We start from the raw sequence: 18,277 nt of genomic DNA, 5'->3' as shown, positions 1-18,277 counted from the left end.
AATCAGCACATGGATGTAATTGGGTAGCACTGGCTAGTTAGGCCAGAAGGCTGCAGTTACTGTGCTGTATCTCGAAATCAGAGGTTCCCAACCTGAGGTCTGTGGATGCCTTGTTTAATGGTATTGGTCCATGGAATAACAGACATTGGGAACCCCTGCTCAAAATAAAAACTCAACAGATGCTGTATCTGGATTAAAGACAAAGCCTGAAATGCTTAGGCAGCACACAGTTCAATCATTCTGCTATTTATTCAGTCAGGTATATTAAGACTGATATTCCCATTTCCCAACTCCTCTTCACCACTTTGTGTTGCTGGCCCCTTCTGTCCTACCTCTGGCCCAATTCCTAAGGTGCTCTATCCGGACTTTGTTTAGTTCAGACACAGTATTTTCAGCAATCTGCTCTTACATCCAATTGCTATCGCTTTCTTTCATTCTAAAGTCCAGTTCACAAATACTGTGCATGGAATGCCCTTCCAGAGGTGGTGTTAGAGACAGATATCTTAGAGACTCTCAGGTGCATGGATGAAAGAAAAATGGAGGCCCATGAGGGAGTAAAGGGTTAGACTGAAAGGACAACACAACTTCATGGGCTGAAGGACCTGTACCGTTCGTTCTGTGTCTGAAAAGACTGGAGATCAGCTCATCAGGAGCATCCACAGAGGCAGACAGTTGCCATTTCAGTCAGAATATGAACGGTCTTGACCCAGTATGTTGACTGTCCGTTTCCCTCTACAGATCTTGCCCCAACTGAGTACATCTATAAGATATAGGAGCAGAAGTATGCCATTCGGCCCATCAAGTCTGCTCTGTCATTCAATCATGGGCTGATCTAATTCTTCTAGTCATCCCCACTCCCCTGCTTTCACTCCATACCCTTTGATGTCCTGGCTAATCAAGAACCTATCCATCTCTGCACTAAATACACCCAATGACTTGGCCTCCACAACCGCTCATGGCAACAAATTCCACAGATTTACCACCCTCTGATTAAAGCAATTTCTCCACATCTCAGTTCTAAAAGGACATCCTTCAATCCTGAAGTTGTGCCCTCTTGTCCTAGAATACCTTACCATGGGAATGAACTTTGCCATATCTAATCTGCTCAGGCCTTTCAATATTCAGAATGTTTCTATGAGATCCCCCTTCATTATCCTGAACTCCAGGGAATAGAGGCCAAGAGCTGCTAAACATTCCTCATCCGGTAACCCTTTCATTCCTGGAATCATTATCATCCAGCAGTTTTGCTCTAGATTCCAACATCTGCAGTGCTTTGTGTTTCAAAAACATTGAGCATTTGAATACAAAATTAGATGCCAACTGCATAGTTACCACTTCAGTAGCAGTATTCAGCTTAGACAAGACTTGTTTCACTTGTTACTGAAAGCCCCACCTAAGTACTTGTGACCTCCAATATTTGATGATTCCCAGACACTCCTGACAACCCTCCATTGTTCCACCATCCAGGAACTCTGCTGCGCTAAGCAGCACCAAGTCCTTAGAAGTTGAAAGAATTGAGAGACAGGAATGCAGACTTGAGGTTGCAATCATTGTACATCTGATCTTAGTGAATGAAAGAGTAAGCATAGAATATTAAACAAAATAAAACATAGCTGCATAGTGCCGAATGAGAAAGGGCCTTCAGCCCACCATTTCTAAGCTAGTTTCATGCTAGTGTTTTCCTGCCTGTTTGCATATCTGTACAAATGCTCTCAAAATAAAACTTACTTTATAAATCTCCTTCAAACTCCTCCCTCACCCAACTTACTTTTAAGTCTTTTAATCTTTAGCAAATGTAGGTGACCCAGTAGCATAATGCTACCTCATTGGTCACTGATTCAAGTGAACATTTTACCATTTGTTTCAAGGTACATGATGAGTAGAGCCAATCTTTAATCTTCTATTTCCATCCTTCAAGCGAACAATGTGCAACCTTTACTGTTAATTCTAAGTATAAAATTAGGAGTTATTTACTCTCAGTTGCTATTTTGTCAGATATGCCTGCTCATTAATGCAAATATCTAAAGAGCTAATGCAAAAAGCACGGAGACATGATCACAAGGGTCAGACAAAACATCAGAATGGGAAAGAACTGTGATATAAGGGACTTTGACAGAGCCAGACTGGGTAGTTTGAGTATCCCAGAAAATGCTGAGATTTTCACGCACACAGTGTCTAGAGCAGGGGTGGGCAAACTTATTGACTTGTGGGCCACAAAGGATTCTAAAATTTGACAGGGGGCCGGACCAGGAGCAGATGGACGGAGTGTTTTGGTAATACACCTCATAAGAGAAAATAAAATATCATGGGATATGTAGAAAACATGTGCTTTAATTTCAATTGAAAATGAACAAATGCATTACAACAAAATATCTGTCTTTGAAGTCCCATGGTATTTAGCTATTTATTGAAATGACTTTTAAAACACTGAAAATTAAATGAATAAAATACAGCTTTTTTAATAGTAACAGTTATTATTTTACAGCACTGAAAATTCTGTTATCCTTCAAGATATTATCATCATCACTCTCCTGACTGTCTTTATTTCAAAAACGGTAGGAGATGCAGGTCTACTTGTCCTGCTCCTTCTTATTCAATTGTCCCCTGTGCCAAAACTCAACAACGACCAGCACAAAGACAGAACACTGACAGCGCGCCAGTATGCGGAGCACGTTATTTGATCTGGAGCGCACTTTTTATTTTGAGAACGTACGTGCACCTGCGCACTACTCATGTCCATCACTTAACAGAAATAACATGCAACATGTAAGGCTTATTGAAATAAATATTTTCAAATGCATTTTTTACATAACACAACGAAGAAACTTATTTTTAATTTCAGTGGGAACAGTGTTGTTGGTCTCCCTTTTTAGCCAGCACATCAAAGTCTGGATTTAGTTTTGTTGTGGCGATTCTCAGGATGGATCTGAGGTGTTGGTCAGTTAACTTGGATCTGTGGCTGGCTTTGTTGATGTTCATGACGCTGAACGCCTGTTCACACAAATAGGTCGAGCTGAACAAAGAGTAAAGCGCAAATGTGGAGTAATACGCTGCACCTCAACAAAGGTCAATGTGTAGCGGTGTGCTACATGCAGCGCTAAAATTACGACACGTAGTCAGTAACTGCAGTTGAAGAAAAAAACTTTATTCGAAATCCCCAGCCTCACTTTTAAGCCTCCCTCAACCTGCCCCCCGTGGCGCAGAGGCTCCAAAGCTCTGTGCTCGCAAATCCCCGCAGGCCATCTCCCTTAGCTGGAACGCTGGCTAATTGTAAGCCGGTTCGGATGTGCCAGGAAATGGGTCGCCACAAATGTATATAGAGTGTGTCATCTATTGGGAAAACACCAGAATTGCGGGGAAAAAACGTTAACAAGGTTTATTAATATAATTTCATCAAGTTCTGCGGGCCAGATTAAAAAGCTTAAAAAGCTTAAAAGCTTAAAAAGCGGGCCATAGTTTGCCCATGCCTGGTCTAGAGTTTACAGAAAATGGTGCAAGAAACAGAAAGCATCCAGTGAGCAGTAGTTCTGTAGGCAAAAATGCTTTGTATCAAGAGAGGTCGGGGAGAAGGGCCAGACTGGTTCAAGCTGAAAGGAAGGTGATAGCAACTCAAATAACCACACAGTACAACAGCGGTGTGCAGAAGAACATCTCTGAAGGCACAACACGCTGAACCTTGAAGTGGATGGATTACAGCAGCAGAAGATCACAAACATACATCAACTGGCCACTTTATTAGGTACTAAATGCATATGTAATAGGTAACAATTTATGATATTCATATAAATTGTAGTTATAGAGCTATACGCATGGAACCAAGCCCTTCATCACAATTCATCCATGCTGACGGTTTCCAGGTATATAAACATTTATCCACAAAACACTGGAAGGGAATAAGTAGTCGCTTCAGAAAGGCCTTGGTCTGAAACATCAACTATTTATTCCCCTCCATAGATGCTGGCTGACCTGCTGAGATCCTCCCAGCATTTTGTGAGCATTGGTCTAGTTTTTCAGCATCTTCAGAATTTCATGTGTTTGTATTTATCCATAACCCTATCCAAAAGAACTTGCAGCTAAGTGTTTCTTCAATTGTAAAAGGCTCATTGTTTTCAAAAACCACCTTGATCATACTCTGTAATCTCTTGAACATCCTCTGAAACTTCAGCTCTCCTCCAGAATTTATCTTGCCTCGTGGCCTTGCCCAATTTGAACTGATTCATGGGTGGCAGCCATGCATTCAGCCTCAAACTTAGGAACAGTCGCCCAAATTAATTCCTGAGACATTTGATCCTTTTCTATCTGGAATTGTTGGTATTTAAAATACCACATAATTTGTAACTCTGACCTGTCTGTCTGTACCTTCATACTGTTACAATGAAGCCCAATTTTTTGGTTTATTGTTGCACATGCAGAAAAATACAGTGAAAAGCTCTGCATGCTACCTTCACAAATCACTCTGTACATAAATACAGTGTTACAGTACATGAAGTGCGAGGGCTATGAGGAGATGGAGTTCATCTTTTAGAGCATGAGGAACAGCTCGAGGAGGTGATAGCATCAGAGCAGACACTGCCTGCGATGGATATTACATAGACTAGGTTTGTTTTTCCTGGAATGAAGAACGCTGAGAACTAGACAGGCCCTTCAGCCCACAATGTTGTGCCGACCTTTTAACTAACTCCAAGATCAATCTAACCCTTCCCTCCCACAGGGACTTCCATTTTTCTAACATTCATGTTACCACATGAATATCCCAAATGCATCTGTTTCGACCAGCACCCTGACAGGGTATTCCACACACCCACCACTCTATGTAAACAACTGCCCTCTGATGTATCCCCCCCCCCCCAATACTTCCTCCACTTGCCTTGAAATTGTGCCCCTCATGTTAGCGATTTCCACCTGTGAAAATGTCTCCGGTACTTGTCTCCACCCTCTACACATCTCTACCCTTATCTTGTGCACTATCAAATACCGCTTATCCTCCTTGAAAATTATAAAGGCACAGGCAGGATCAATGATGAGATTTTGGTGCCTAGAACCAGAGGCATAGGTTCAGAACAGTACAGGCCCTTTGATCACAATGTTCTGCTGACCTTTTAACCTTCTGTAAGATCAATATAACCCTTCTCTCCAGCATATCCCTCCATGTGCTCTGGTTTCCTCCCACATTCCATAGATGTACATGTTAGGGTCATGCTACGTTAGCAAAGGAAGCACGGTGACACTTGTGGGCTGCCCTGAACACATCCTCGGCTGTGTCGGCCGTTGACACAAACATTTCACTGTATGTTTTAATGGTTCAATATACATGTGACAAATAAAGCTAATCTTAATAAACCAATAACAATATGCTAACAGCAATTAACAGCAGGGTATGCTACATGTAGCTTGGCTGAGAGTCAGGTGAGTACAACAACAATGGGACAGCACGTCGCATTCTCAGCATTTCAGGTGAAGAAATCATCTGTGCTACCATAGTGAATATCAATACTTAAAGCCTTCAATTTTGGACTTGGGTCATATTGAAACCACTCAGTCAGACACCTCCGTAAAGGCTTTCATTTCTCTGAAGAAATGACAACACAAGAGATTTGAGAGTACTTTTATGTTACATTGACTGTTCTATTTATTATTAATTATTAATCAATATGATTGCAGATTGCACATTTAGATGGAGACGTAACATAGAGATTTTTACTCCTCATGGATGTGAAGGATGCAAGAAATAAAGTCAATTCAATTCATCTACAGAGTGAAATAGACAGTTGATGATTCAGGTACAGACTCGTCAATATTCTCTGAGAGACATAACCTTTTCAGTTCTGCCATTATCTCCTCAAAGCTGTTTTACAGTTGCTCCAGAGACCACATTGCATGAACCAATGGAACTTGGGTTAAGATAATGCAATACAACAAGAGCAGGACATCTGACTTCGTCTGCATTATCATTCATTGATGCCTTAGCTCACCTGATCTTGGCCATTGTTCCAGTCTCCCACATCCCAAATGTTCAAAATCTGCCTGCATCTCCCTTTAATATAGTCAATGATTTAGTCCCCAGCATTCCCAGGAATAGAGAATTTCCAAAGTTTACAACTAAAAAGTGAAATTCTCTCTCATCTTCGCATGATTCTGAAGTAATTATTACAACAGAGAAGGCCGCTGTAAGGAGCACCACAACTCCCAGAAGAGGAACTGGATAGATCTCAGAGGATCTATCCCAGGCTTAATGCAGTGATCCAATCACAAAGACACTCCAGCCCTATATTTCAGTAGCAGTTTAAGAAAATTCAGTACATCACACTCCAGTATATTTCAGCATTCTAACTGGTTGTATCACTGTCTGGTATGGAGTCTCCAAAGCTCAGGATCGAAAGGGCTGCAGAGACAGACTCAAGTGGCTCCCTCATTGACACTCACTCCCATTTTTAAGGACATCTTCAAAAGGCAGTGCCTCAAGAAAATGGCGATCATCATTAAAGACCCTCGCCATACAGGACATGACCTCTTCGCATTACTACCGTCAGGGAGGAGGTACTGGAGCCTGAAGACACACACTCGATGTTTTATAAACAGCTTCTCCCCCCCCACCCCCCCAACTCCGCTATCAGGTTTATGAACAGTTCATGAATGCCTGGACACTACTTTTCTATCCCCCTTTTGGACTTTTTATTTTATTTTGTTATTCTAACTTACAGTACCCTGCATCTTGCACTTTGCTGCCATATAACAGATTTCATGACATATCAATGATAATGAACCTGATTATGATTATTATCCTTTTATTTCCCTGTAACCCCACAACTTATCCATCAACTTCCTTTTGATTTTTCCACCAAGTTACCTACTATGGGTGATTTGCAGGTTCCTGTTAACCTGCGCTGTGAATAGAACTGGAGCACCTGGAGGAATTCCACAGGGTCATGGGAAGAAGGTGCAAACGCGACACTGAGGCCAGGATGAAAGCTGTGCCCCTGTAGCTGTACCAGACGAAAGTGCACACCACCTCAAAAACAACCCACCCACCTTAGGTACCTCCTGCCCTTCTGTAGCTGTCAGAAAGCCACACAGGCACCTCAGAACCAAAGTGGAGTAGGTAATGCTCGATCTTAAGGCTCTGATAAGTGGGAGAAGATGACGAGTATCATGTAGGCCTACAAAATACTAACAGTCTCTGTGACATGAACACCAAAGCTTACTTCATGTCTCAGGGCCATGGAGTACAGGCTCCCTCTGGTGGCCTGCTGAAGTACAAGCAAGCTGCATTCCCTTCATAAATGGGCAGCCTGGACTGAACTTTTAAGAAATCCACTGTGAATTAAAACACACTCATTACTCACTGAATACTATAGCATCCACTGCATACATCAATCTCATTGTTCATCCCATTTGAGGTGAGATTTTGATAATCTCGTCAGAAAAAAAATGCATACATTTGGGTTTAAACAAGTGAATCCCTTGATATGTTTAAATTGTATTATCTCCTTCAGAAAGAAATCAGGAGGGAATAAAACACGGTATGAAATGGATCTGAGAGGTAAGGTTAAGGAAAACCTCAAGAGATTTCATAGCTATATCAGGAGTAAAAGAGTTGCAAAGGAGAGAACAGATCCAATTCATTAAAACACGAACAAGTTGATGCTTGGTCTCACTAATTCTGCAACTGGATTGTTAATTTGCCCCAGTCAGTTCAGAGTGGCAACAACATCTCCTTGACAATCACAAGACTGTGTGCTTAGCCCCCTGCTCTACTCACTTTACACTGATGACTCTGAGGCTAAGCACGGCTCCAATGCCAGTTTGAAGTTTGCTGATGACACCACTTGTCATTGGCCAAATCAAAGGTGTGGACAAATCAGCACACAGGAAGGGGTTGGAAATCTGGCTGAACGGCACCACAACAACCTCTCACACTATCAGCAAAACCAAAACACTAATTATTGACTATAGGAGGAAAAAAACAAAGGTCCATGAGCCAGTCTTCATCAGGGGATCAGAAGTGGAGAGGGTCAGCAACGTTAAATTCCTTGGCGTTATCATTTCAGAGGATCTGTCTTGGGTGCAGTACCTAAACGCCATTACAAAAAAGAGGCATAACAGCGCTTCTACTTTCTTACAAGTTTGTGACGATTCAGCATGTCATCGAAAAATCTAAAGACCAGCAGTGGAGAGTATACTGACTGGTTGCATCACTGTTTGATATGGAAACACCAATGCCCTTGAATGGAAAAACATAGTAGAAGACACTGCCTAGTCCATCACAGGCAATGCCCTCCCCACCACTGAGCACTTCTATAAGGAGCGGTGTTGCAGGAAAGCAGCATCCATCATCAAGGGCCCCTACCAACCAGATCACGCTCTCTTATCGTTATTAACATCAGGAAGGTGGTACGGGAGCCTTAGCACTCACACTCCCAGGTTCAGTAACAGTCATTACCCCTCAATCATTAGGTTCTTGAACCAAGGAGAATAACTTCACTCTCCAACGTTGTACTGTTACCACAAAACATGGATTCACTTTCAAGGGCTCTCATGTTCTCACTATTTATTGCATATTTATTATTTTATTAGATTATTTTTTCTTTTTGAATTACAGTTCGTTGTCTCTTGCACATTAGCTGTTTGTCCCTCTTGTTCTGTGCAGTTGATGAATTGCGGGGTTGTATATGGTGACATATACAGTATGCACTTGGATAATAAATTTACTTTGAACTTTGATCACTCACAGAATACACTTTTATACTTCAATCTCTTTATTCATCTTGGTTAACATGAGATATTGAGGCAAGTAAAATGAGGCTGTCATTGGGAACAAGCAAATCCCTCGACGTGTTTAAGAAGTGTGGGAGCAACCTTCAGAGGGAAATCAGGAAGGAATAAAAGGGGGTATGAGAAGGATCTGGCAGGCAAGGTTAAAAAAAATCCCAAGAGATTCTATAGGTATGTTAAGAGTAAAAGGGTAGCAAGGGAAAGAACAGGCCCCTTAAGGATTAACTGGACTACCTGTGCATGAAGCCTTAAAAGATGATCAAGATTTATAATATTTTTCATCAATTTTTACTGTGGAGAAAATGAAGGATGCTAAAAAAAATGAGGGAAATGAGTGATGAAGTTTTGACTCACAAACAAGAAAGAAGGTATTGGTGGTATTAGAGCACATTCAGGTGTTAAATCTCCAGGGTGAAACACAGTGAATCTTCGGACCTTGTAGTAAGCTCGAAAAGAAATTGTAGAGGCCCTTGCAAGGATATTTGTTTGATCTTTAACCACGGGTGAAGTTTTGGAAGACTGGAGAGAGGTTAATATCATACATTATTTAAAAGGTCAGCAAAGAAAAGCCAGGGAACTACAGGCTGATGAGTCTGACGTCAGTGGTGGGTAAGCTACAGGAGAGAATTCTGAGGGACTATATATATATTTGGATTGAAAATGTCTAATCATGGACAGTCAGCATGTTTGTGTCTGGGAAACTGTGTCTGATAAAGAATTTTTCAAAGACCTAACCAATAGGATATATGAGAGTCAGGCAGTGGATGCTGTTTATAAGGACTTTATCTTGGCTTTTGACAAGATCTCGCATGGTAGGGTAGTCTGGAAGGTTAGATTCCACAAGATGCAGAGAGAGATAGAAAAAAGATAAGTGACTCTATGAAAAACTACATAAACTGACAAAGAACCAATATGTAGAAGACAAACTGTGCAGATAAATATAATGCTGAGGATATAAGATGTGACAAGTCTTTGAACACAAGTCTGTAGGTGTAAAGTCAGTTCAGTTCAGAATGGTGGTGAAAGTTATCCACACCAGTCCAGAGCCTGAAGGTTGCAGTGTTTCCATGTTATATCACTCTGCGACTCTTTTGAACATGAAACCTGTTGACGTTCTACACCTAATCTGTTCAAATTAAATTTTCATAAAATCAGAAATAGATCACCGGTTTCAACTGATGTACCCTCAAATAACAAAAAATAAACTGCAATCCTTGACAAACCCACGTTTTGATCAATTTATACAAATTCATGAGGTTCGGGACACGGTAGTGAGAATTTTTCCTCCTCCTATGACCATGCAGCCGAAGTTCACGGCAAGAGTAGGACATTTAGAGAGGATTCCTTCACCCTGAGGATGATTAGAATCTAAGTGTATTACATGAGAGGATGGTAGAGGCAGATAATCTTCAAATACTTTAAGAAAGTTTCAGGTGGGCAGTTGAAACTTGGATATGGCCCTAGTTCTGGAAGATGAAATTCTGGAGCCTTAAGTGCTGCCACACCTTCTGGTGCCAATATAGCATGCCCACAATTTTCAGCAGAGCAGCACATGGCCAATACACAACAAGCCCCTTTCCCACCCAACGCCACCCACACACAGACAAGCCTCCAACCCCACGACAGGCCACCTCCTGGTCCCTAGTATTTTAACTATTCTACCCTGGGAAACAAAGAAACTATCGATGCAACCCCATCAATGACCCTCACAGTTTTATCAAATTCTGTCAGGTCGCCAATGCTCCAGAGAGAAAAAAAAAACAAGTTTGACTAACTTCTCCTTAAAACTCTAATCCATTCAACATCCTGGTGAACCTCTTCTGCTCCCTCTCCAAAGCCTCCACATCCTTCCAATAATGGGGTGAACAGAGGTGCACACAATACTCCAAGCACAGCCTCACCAAAGTTGTGTAAAGCTGCAACACAACTTCCTTACTCTTACAGTAAATTCTCTAACCAATGAAGGCAAGCATACCATACGCCTTCTTTACCATCTGGTATGGTCACGTAGGTGTTTGAATGAGTATGGTGCACAAAAGGGACAAGGGATTGTCCATGCTGTGTGACTTTCTGACTGCACTACCATACTCCCACAAAATTTAATTGCAGAGTCAACCCAGATGGAGTCCATGGAGGAAATCATGGTGAGATGTACCTGCTATTGGCTGGTCAATGGGATCATGAGAAAAGAATGCATCAGTTGATTCACCAAGTAATAGCTGGTTCTTAAACACACAAGCAAATCAGAGATGTAACTCCTCCAACAACATTAATATTAGATTGTGTGAGCAGCTGGGTACTCTTGTGGCAAGCGACTCACCACAAAGATGGAGCTTGACAAAATCTCGTTTTGAAACAGGTTCAAAGCAGACTCCATCACCCTAGCCTTTCACTTACCTCTGGAACTGAAGTTGGTTTATTAGGGTCACATGTAATGACTTGATCTGTATAAATAGTACGCAAGAAAACCCCTTCATTGTATACTGGTACATTTTGAGGTTGAAATTGGTTTATTATTGTCACATGCATGGAGACAGTGAAAAGCTTGTCTTGCATACTTCATACAGATCAAATCATTATATAGAGCATTGAGATAGAGCAAGGTAAAACGACGACAGAATGCTGAATTAAGCGCAACAGCTATACAGAAAGTGAAGTGCAGTAGACAATTTGGTACAAGATCATAACAGGGTGACTTGTGAAGTTGAGAAACTATCTTGTATTGGGGAACTATCTTACATTTTTTTTTAAACACCAGGGTAGAAGCCTGGTGGCGCGTGCTATTAGGCTATTGTATCTTCTACTCGTTGGCTGCTTTACTAAGGCAGTGAGAACTGTAGACAGCATTCATGGAGGAGAGGCTAGTTTCCATGATGTTCTGAGCTGTATGCACAAATAGCTGCAGCTTTTTTTTTGCAAGCATTGGTAGAGCAACTGCCATACCTAGCCATGATACATGCAGTCAGGATGCTTTTGATAATGTATTGATAAGAACTGGTAAGGGTCAATGGAAACACGGCAAATTTCTTTAGCCTCCTGAGGAAGTTGTTGATAAGCTTTCTTGGCCGTGGCACTTACATGGTTGGACCAGGACAGGCCTAGGAACTTGAAACTCTCAACCTATACACTGTTGATGTCAACAGGACTTGTACACCACCAACGTTACTGAAAGGGGGGCAGTGCATGTGCAACATCTAACACCATGCTCAACACCAGGATTGCATCCTCTTCGTGCTGATATGCAAGAAAGAGTTAAACTTAGCTTCAAGATAATATTTATACCCAAACCTGTTCGGTGGGCAGAAAAGATTAACTTTAAAGCACATCAAACATTATCTGACCAGTTTGTGGAACCTTGCTCTGCATAAAGTGGTAGCTGCCCTCTTCCTGATTACAATTATTTACACAGAAAGATTCTGGCACATTACAGGAAGTGTTTAAAAAAAAACCTCAAACTTATAAAAGTATACAATGTTAAATAGTGGATGAAAACCTGCTCGTTACAGCCACACGTGGCTTCAGGAAAAAAATTTAGACCAGTAATTTGCCTTAATAAGGAACTGGATAAATAGCAAGAGACAGGGTAGCAGAGCAGCAAGTTTTAATCAACAGTTTTTTTTGTTAATTTACGGGATGTGGACATCACCAGCTAAGCCAGCATTTATTGCACATCCCTAGTTACTGAAAGAAAAAAATATGAATTTATATCTCTCTCCACAGATGCTGCCAGCCCACTTACTTCCAGTATTTACCCACCATCAGAGTGTGTGTTTGACTGCAAACAGTCATGCAGGGCAACTCCAATGAGCTTCTAACTAATTGTAAATCCTCCCAGTTTAGCACCTGACTCACCGGGTGCCGAGTACTGTCCTTCTATTTACACATTGGCTCCCCAGTCCCAATGCGCCCTGTAAACTTCTGGGTATACTGGAAAATTCATTATTCTATTGAATTTAACTGAATAAGTAAAATCCAATAGTCAGGAAAATCTGTTAAGACTACAGTTACCAAAATCTAAGCATGTCAGACTGGAAGTTTTACTACATTTTTAAATAATCAGATAATAAAGAACAAACCACGTGTTCACATTTACCAGCATGAACAAAAACTTTGAAAGCAGCAAGTTTTGTAAGCAAACAAAATTGCAAAGATATCATGCAAAAAAATTATTTAAAAGCAAAAATCTAGAAGTAACATACATCCTGATGAACCTCCTTTGCACTCTCTCCAGAGAAATCATACCTTTCAAAAGTGTAGCAACCAAAATATTACACAGTCCTCCAGCTGAGGTTCAACCAACTTTTTATAAAGTTGTAACGTAACTGCCCTGTTCTGGTTTATGCCTTTTAATCATGTCATCATCCTGCGTTTTCACCTTCAAGGGACTCTGGACTTGTACTCCATGTTCTCCCTCAGACTCCACCCTTCTCAGTGAATGACTTGAACTCAGTGCTCAGAAAATGCATCGCCTCATATTTATCTGGGTTAAACTCTGTCTGCCATTTCACCAATAAATCCGTATCACCCTGTACCAAGCCTACCTTCAACACTGACCAGAAAAGAGTCAAGAGGGAAAGCCTGCTTAAGTTAATATATCCTGGTAGCAGTTCCTATCTGCTCCTGAGGTGCTAACTGAGGCTTGAGCCTACAATTCATCTGCCAACATGTGCAGCAGTTTGAGAGTGGGTGCATACCTGGCATGTAGGTCCTCAATACTCGGAGCATCACTGTCTCTAGCCTTGTGCTCAATGTTCATGCATTCTGGTGCAAACTTCACCTTCCTGCTCCTTTCAGGCACGTTGGCATTCAGGTTCGGGGGATGCTTCATCTCCAGACCACTTGGGGTCTGGCATCTTGCCCGTTCTGGTAACCTTTCAATGCCGAGGTCATCAACTGGCTCGTGGTACCATCGGAAATCCTGCGGCTTCTGACTGCAGCGGCCGCCAGGATAGTAGCCCGGGGGCTTCATCTGTGGGTAGTCCTGAGAAGACGGGCCTTCTGCCACGTGATCCACCAGGGTGCCGGTAGCGGGCAGCCAGTCAGACCCAGCAATGCACTCGCACGAGCTGCTTGCCTGCCGTGTGTAGCCCTTCAAGCAGGTGCCGCTGTCAACGTCGCTCTCAATCACGTGCAGGGTCAGGTTGGATCCCGAGCCTCGTTTGCTTAGGCGCTTTTTGGAGGGGTCCTGCACAACAATGGAAAATGGAAGATCAATCAGCTGTGCAGAGATAATGCTGGTGTGAAGCAATTTAAGGACAGCACGGCACATGCAAGGATACAGTACTACAGGGCTACAGCAAGGGAGCAATTTGTTTTATGTAAAGAATCATCAAATTGGAGCACATGAGGATTCTGTGGATTCAGTAAACTGCAGAATCAGAATGCATGAGGGCTAATCTTTTGAGTTTATTAGAGTTTTCTTTTCATTTCAATTAGCAAGGTGCAAATTACTTCAACAATTATTTTTGGAGAGCATTTTTCAAATAGTAACATTGCCAAGGTGTAAGCCCTTGACTGTCACAGGGTACGAGATGCATGCACCGAACTGCGTATCACAGCGGACTCAGAGTTAGGAAGGGACAACTGCATATCTCTATATAAGCACACTCATCTCCAAGCTAACGTCCAAGTAAGGGGAGGCTGATGATAGAGCAAACTTGCAGTCAACAGGATGAGTTGCACTGTAAAATGCGGACAAAATCAAAAAAGGTGAATACAGGACTGAAGGTGTATATTTGAATGTGCACACTATATGGAACAAGGTAGCAGTTACAGATTGACATGCTTGACATTGTGGGCATCACTAAATCATGGCTGAAAGAAGAATACAGCTGGAAGCTTAAAGCCCAAGGATACTCATTGTATTGAAAGGGCATCAAAAATAAGTATACCGTTTTGGATACTGTTGGTGGGGATGACCTACCAGGAACAAGCTGCAGTGGTCCTGTCTCTGGCCCTGAGGTTGGACCCTTGACTAGGAAGGGGAGGAGGGGAGAGAAGAGAGGGGTATTGATAGGGGATTCTATAGTCAGGGGGGCGGATAGGAGATTTCGTGGGGAAGATCGGGAGTCTCGGATGGTATGTTGCTTCCCTGGTGCCGGGGTCCGAGACATCTCAGATCGGGTGCAGGTTATTCTCGAGAGGGAGGGCAAGAATCCAGATGTTGTGGTCCAGGTAGGGACCAATGACGTGGGTACGATGAGTGAGGGGGTCCTGCGTAGGGAGTTCAGGGAGTTAGGTGCGAAGCTGAAGAGCAGGACCTCCAGGGTAACAATCTCAGGATTGCTACCTGTGCCACGTACGAGTGAGGCAAGGAACAGAAGGATTATAAAGATTAATATGTGGCTGAGAGGATGGTGCAGGAGGGAGGGCTTCTGGTTTGTAGATAATTGGGCTTTGTTCCAGGGAAGGTGGGATCTGTTCCGAAGGGACGGTTTACACCTGAACTGGAGTGGTACTAACATTCTTGCAGGGAAGTTTGCTAGTGCTTCTTGGGGGGGGGGTTTAAACTAAATTTGCAGGGGGCGGGGATCCGGAATGTGAGAGAGGATAGCGAGAGGAAGAATAAAGGACAGGTGGGGACTACACGGTTCCGGAATATTAAGTATGTAGTAGAGGAAGATGGGGCGGAACAAGTGATAAGGAGGACTCGTGTACAGAGGGATGGTCTGACGGAACATGGAGTTAAATGTGTTGAAAGAATAAGTAAATTTAGGAAGGACAACAAAATTCTAGGGGCGTATAGCCCGATGGGAGTTCGGGGAGCTGGGTTAAGCACAATAGGCAGCGATTCAAACAGAGAGAGGAGAAATGGGTTAAAAATTCTATATCTGAATGCACGAAGTGTCAGAAATAAGGCGGATGAGCTTGAAGCCCAGGTGCGAATGGGTAAATATAATGTTGGGATAACGGAGACATGGCTGCAGGGAGATCAGACCTGGGAAATGAACGTACAAGGGTATACGTGCTATCGTAGGGACAGAAATGTGGGCAGAGGGGGTGAGGTGGCCCTGTTGGTAAGGAATGAGATTCAGTCCTTTGCAAGGGGGGGACATAGGGTCAGGAGAAGTAGAGTCTGTGTGGATAGAACTGAGGAACAGTAAGGGCAAAAGGACCCAAATGGGTGTTGTTTACAGGCCACCAAACAGTAGCGTGGATATTGGCTGCAAGTTGAATAGGGAGTTAACATTGGCATGTGGCAAAGGTAATGTCGCAGTAGTTATGGAGCATTTCAACATGCAGGTGAACTGGGAGAATCAGGTTGGTGCTGGACCACAGGATAGGGAGTTTGTAGTGTGCCTACGGGATGTTTTCTTAGAACAGCTTGTACGAGAGCTGACCAGGGACAAGACTATTCTGGATTTAGTGTTATGTAATGAACAGGATTTGATAAGCGATCTTGCAGTAAAGGAGCCATTAGGAGGTAGTGATCATAATATGATAAGCTTTTATCTGCAATTTGAGAAGGACAAGGGCAGATCGGAGGTGTCAGTGTTGCAGATGAACAGGGGAAACTATGGAGCCATGAGGGAGAAACTGGCCAAAGTTGACTGGACGGATAGCCTAGCAGAAAAGACAGTGGAACAGCAATGGCAGGTATTCTTGGGAATAATGCACAAGGTGCAAAATTAGTTCATCCCCCAGAGAAGGAAGGATTCAAAGGGGGGAAAGGGGCCACAGTGGTTGACAAAGGAAGTCAGAGATTGCATAGCATTAAAAAAAAGGAAATATGACAGAGCTAAGGTGAGTGGGAGGACAGATGATTGGGAAGTTTTTAAGGAACAACAGAACTTAACTAAAAAAAAATACGTGGAGAAAAAATGAGGTACGAATGCAAGCTAGCCGGGAATATAAAGGAAGATAGCAAAAGCTTTTTTAGGTATGTGAAGAGAAAGAAGATAGTTAAGAACAATGTTAGAGAATGAATTGGGTGAAATTGTTATGGGAAACAGAGAAATGGCAGAAGAATTTAATGAGTACTTTAGATCTGTTTTCACTAAGGAAGACACAAGCAATCTCCTAGATATATGGATGGGCCAAGGACATAGGGTAACAGAGGAAATGAAACAGATTGACATTCGGAAGGAAACTGCGATGAGAAAACTGATGGGACTGAAGGCTGACAAATCCCCAGGTCCAAATGGTCTGCACCCTAGGGTACTAAAGGAGGTGGCCCTGGAAATTGCTGATGCATTGGTAATCATTTTCCAATGTTCCTTAGATTCAGGATCAGTTCCTGAGGATTGGGAATGGCAAATGTTATCCCACTTTTTAAGAAAGGAGGGAGGGAGAAAACCGAGAACTATCGACCTGTCAGCCTGACATCGGTGATGGGAAAGATGCTAGAGTCCATTATTAGGGATGAAATAGTGGCATATCTAGATAACAGTGATAGGATTGGGCCGAGCCAGCATGGATTTACCAAGGGTAAATCATGCTTGACTAATCTGTTGGAGTTTTTCGAGGATGTAACCAGGAAGTTAGACAAGGGAGATCCAGTGGATGTAGTGTACCTCAATTTTCAGAAGGCATTTGATAAGGTCCCACATAGGAGATTGGTGGGTAAAATCAAAGCTCAGGGCATCAGGGGGAAGACATTGACATGGATAGAAAACTGGTTGGCAGATAGAAAGCAAAGGGTAGCGGTGAATGGGTGTTTCTTGGAATGGCAGGTGGTGACTAGTGGGGTGCCACAGGGCTCGGTATTAGGACCACAGCTGTTTACCATTTACGTTAACGATTTGGATGAAGGCATAGAGAATAACATCAGCAAATTTGTTGATGATACTAAGCTGGGTGGCAGTGTGACATGTGATGAGGATGTTAGGAGAATTCAGGGTGACTTGGATAGGCTGGGTGAGTGGGCAGATACTTGGCAGATGGTGTTTAATGTGAATAAGTGTGAGGTTATCCACTTTGGGAGTAAGAACAGGAAGGCAGATTATTATCTGAACGGTGTAGAGTTAGGTAAGGGAGAAATACAAAGAGATCTAGGAGTCCTTGTTCATCAGTCACTGAAGGTGAATGAGCAAGTGCAGCAGGCAGTGAAGAAGGCTAGTGGAATGATGGCCTTTATTACAAAGGGAATTGAGTACAAGAGCAAGGAAATCCTCTTGCATTTGTACAGAGCCCTGGTGAGACCACACCTGGAGTATTGCATACAGTTTTGGTCTCCAGGGTTAAGGAAGGACATCCTGGCTGTAGAGGAAGTGCAGCGTAGATTCACGAGGTTAATTCCTGGGATGTCCGGACTGTCTTATGCAGAGAGGTTAGAGAGACTGGGCTTGTACACGCTGGAAATAAGCAGATTGAGAGGGGATCTGATTGAAACATATAAGATTACTAAGGGATTGGACAAGATAGAGGCAGGAAATATGTTCCAGATGCTGGGAGAGTCCAGTACCAGAGGGCACGGTTTGAGAATAAGGGGTAGGTCATTTAGGATAGAGTTAAGGAAAAACTTCTTCTCCCAGAGAGTTGTGGGGGTCTGGAATGCACTACCTCA

General features: G+C 42.7%; 1 protein-coding gene across 3 annotated transcripts in view; it reads right to left on the bottom strand.

The window, feature by feature from the left end:
• The window catches only part of mindy4 (MINDY lysine 48 deubiquitinase 4), a 331,295-nt gene that overhangs the window by 273,370 nt on the left and 39,648 nt on the right, over positions 1-18,277 (bottom strand). For all 3 annotated transcript variants that reach the window (XM_059971726.1, XM_059971727.1, XM_059971728.1), the window contains exon 5: positions 13,467-13,957. In XM_059971726.1, coding sequence (XP_059827709.1) covers positions 13,467-13,957 — 491 coding nt within the window. The remainder of the gene's footprint in view (positions 1-13,466; positions 13,958-18,277) is intronic.

This window comes from Hypanus sabinus, chromosome 6 (genome assembly GCF_030144855.1).
Source record: "Hypanus sabinus isolate sHypSab1 chromosome 6, sHypSab1.hap1, whole genome shotgun sequence".
In the NCBI taxonomy this organism is placed as follows: Eukaryota; Metazoa; Chordata; class Chondrichthyes; order Myliobatiformes; family Dasyatidae; genus Hypanus; species Hypanus sabinus.
This window is presented reverse-complemented; position numbering and strand designations above follow the sequence as displayed.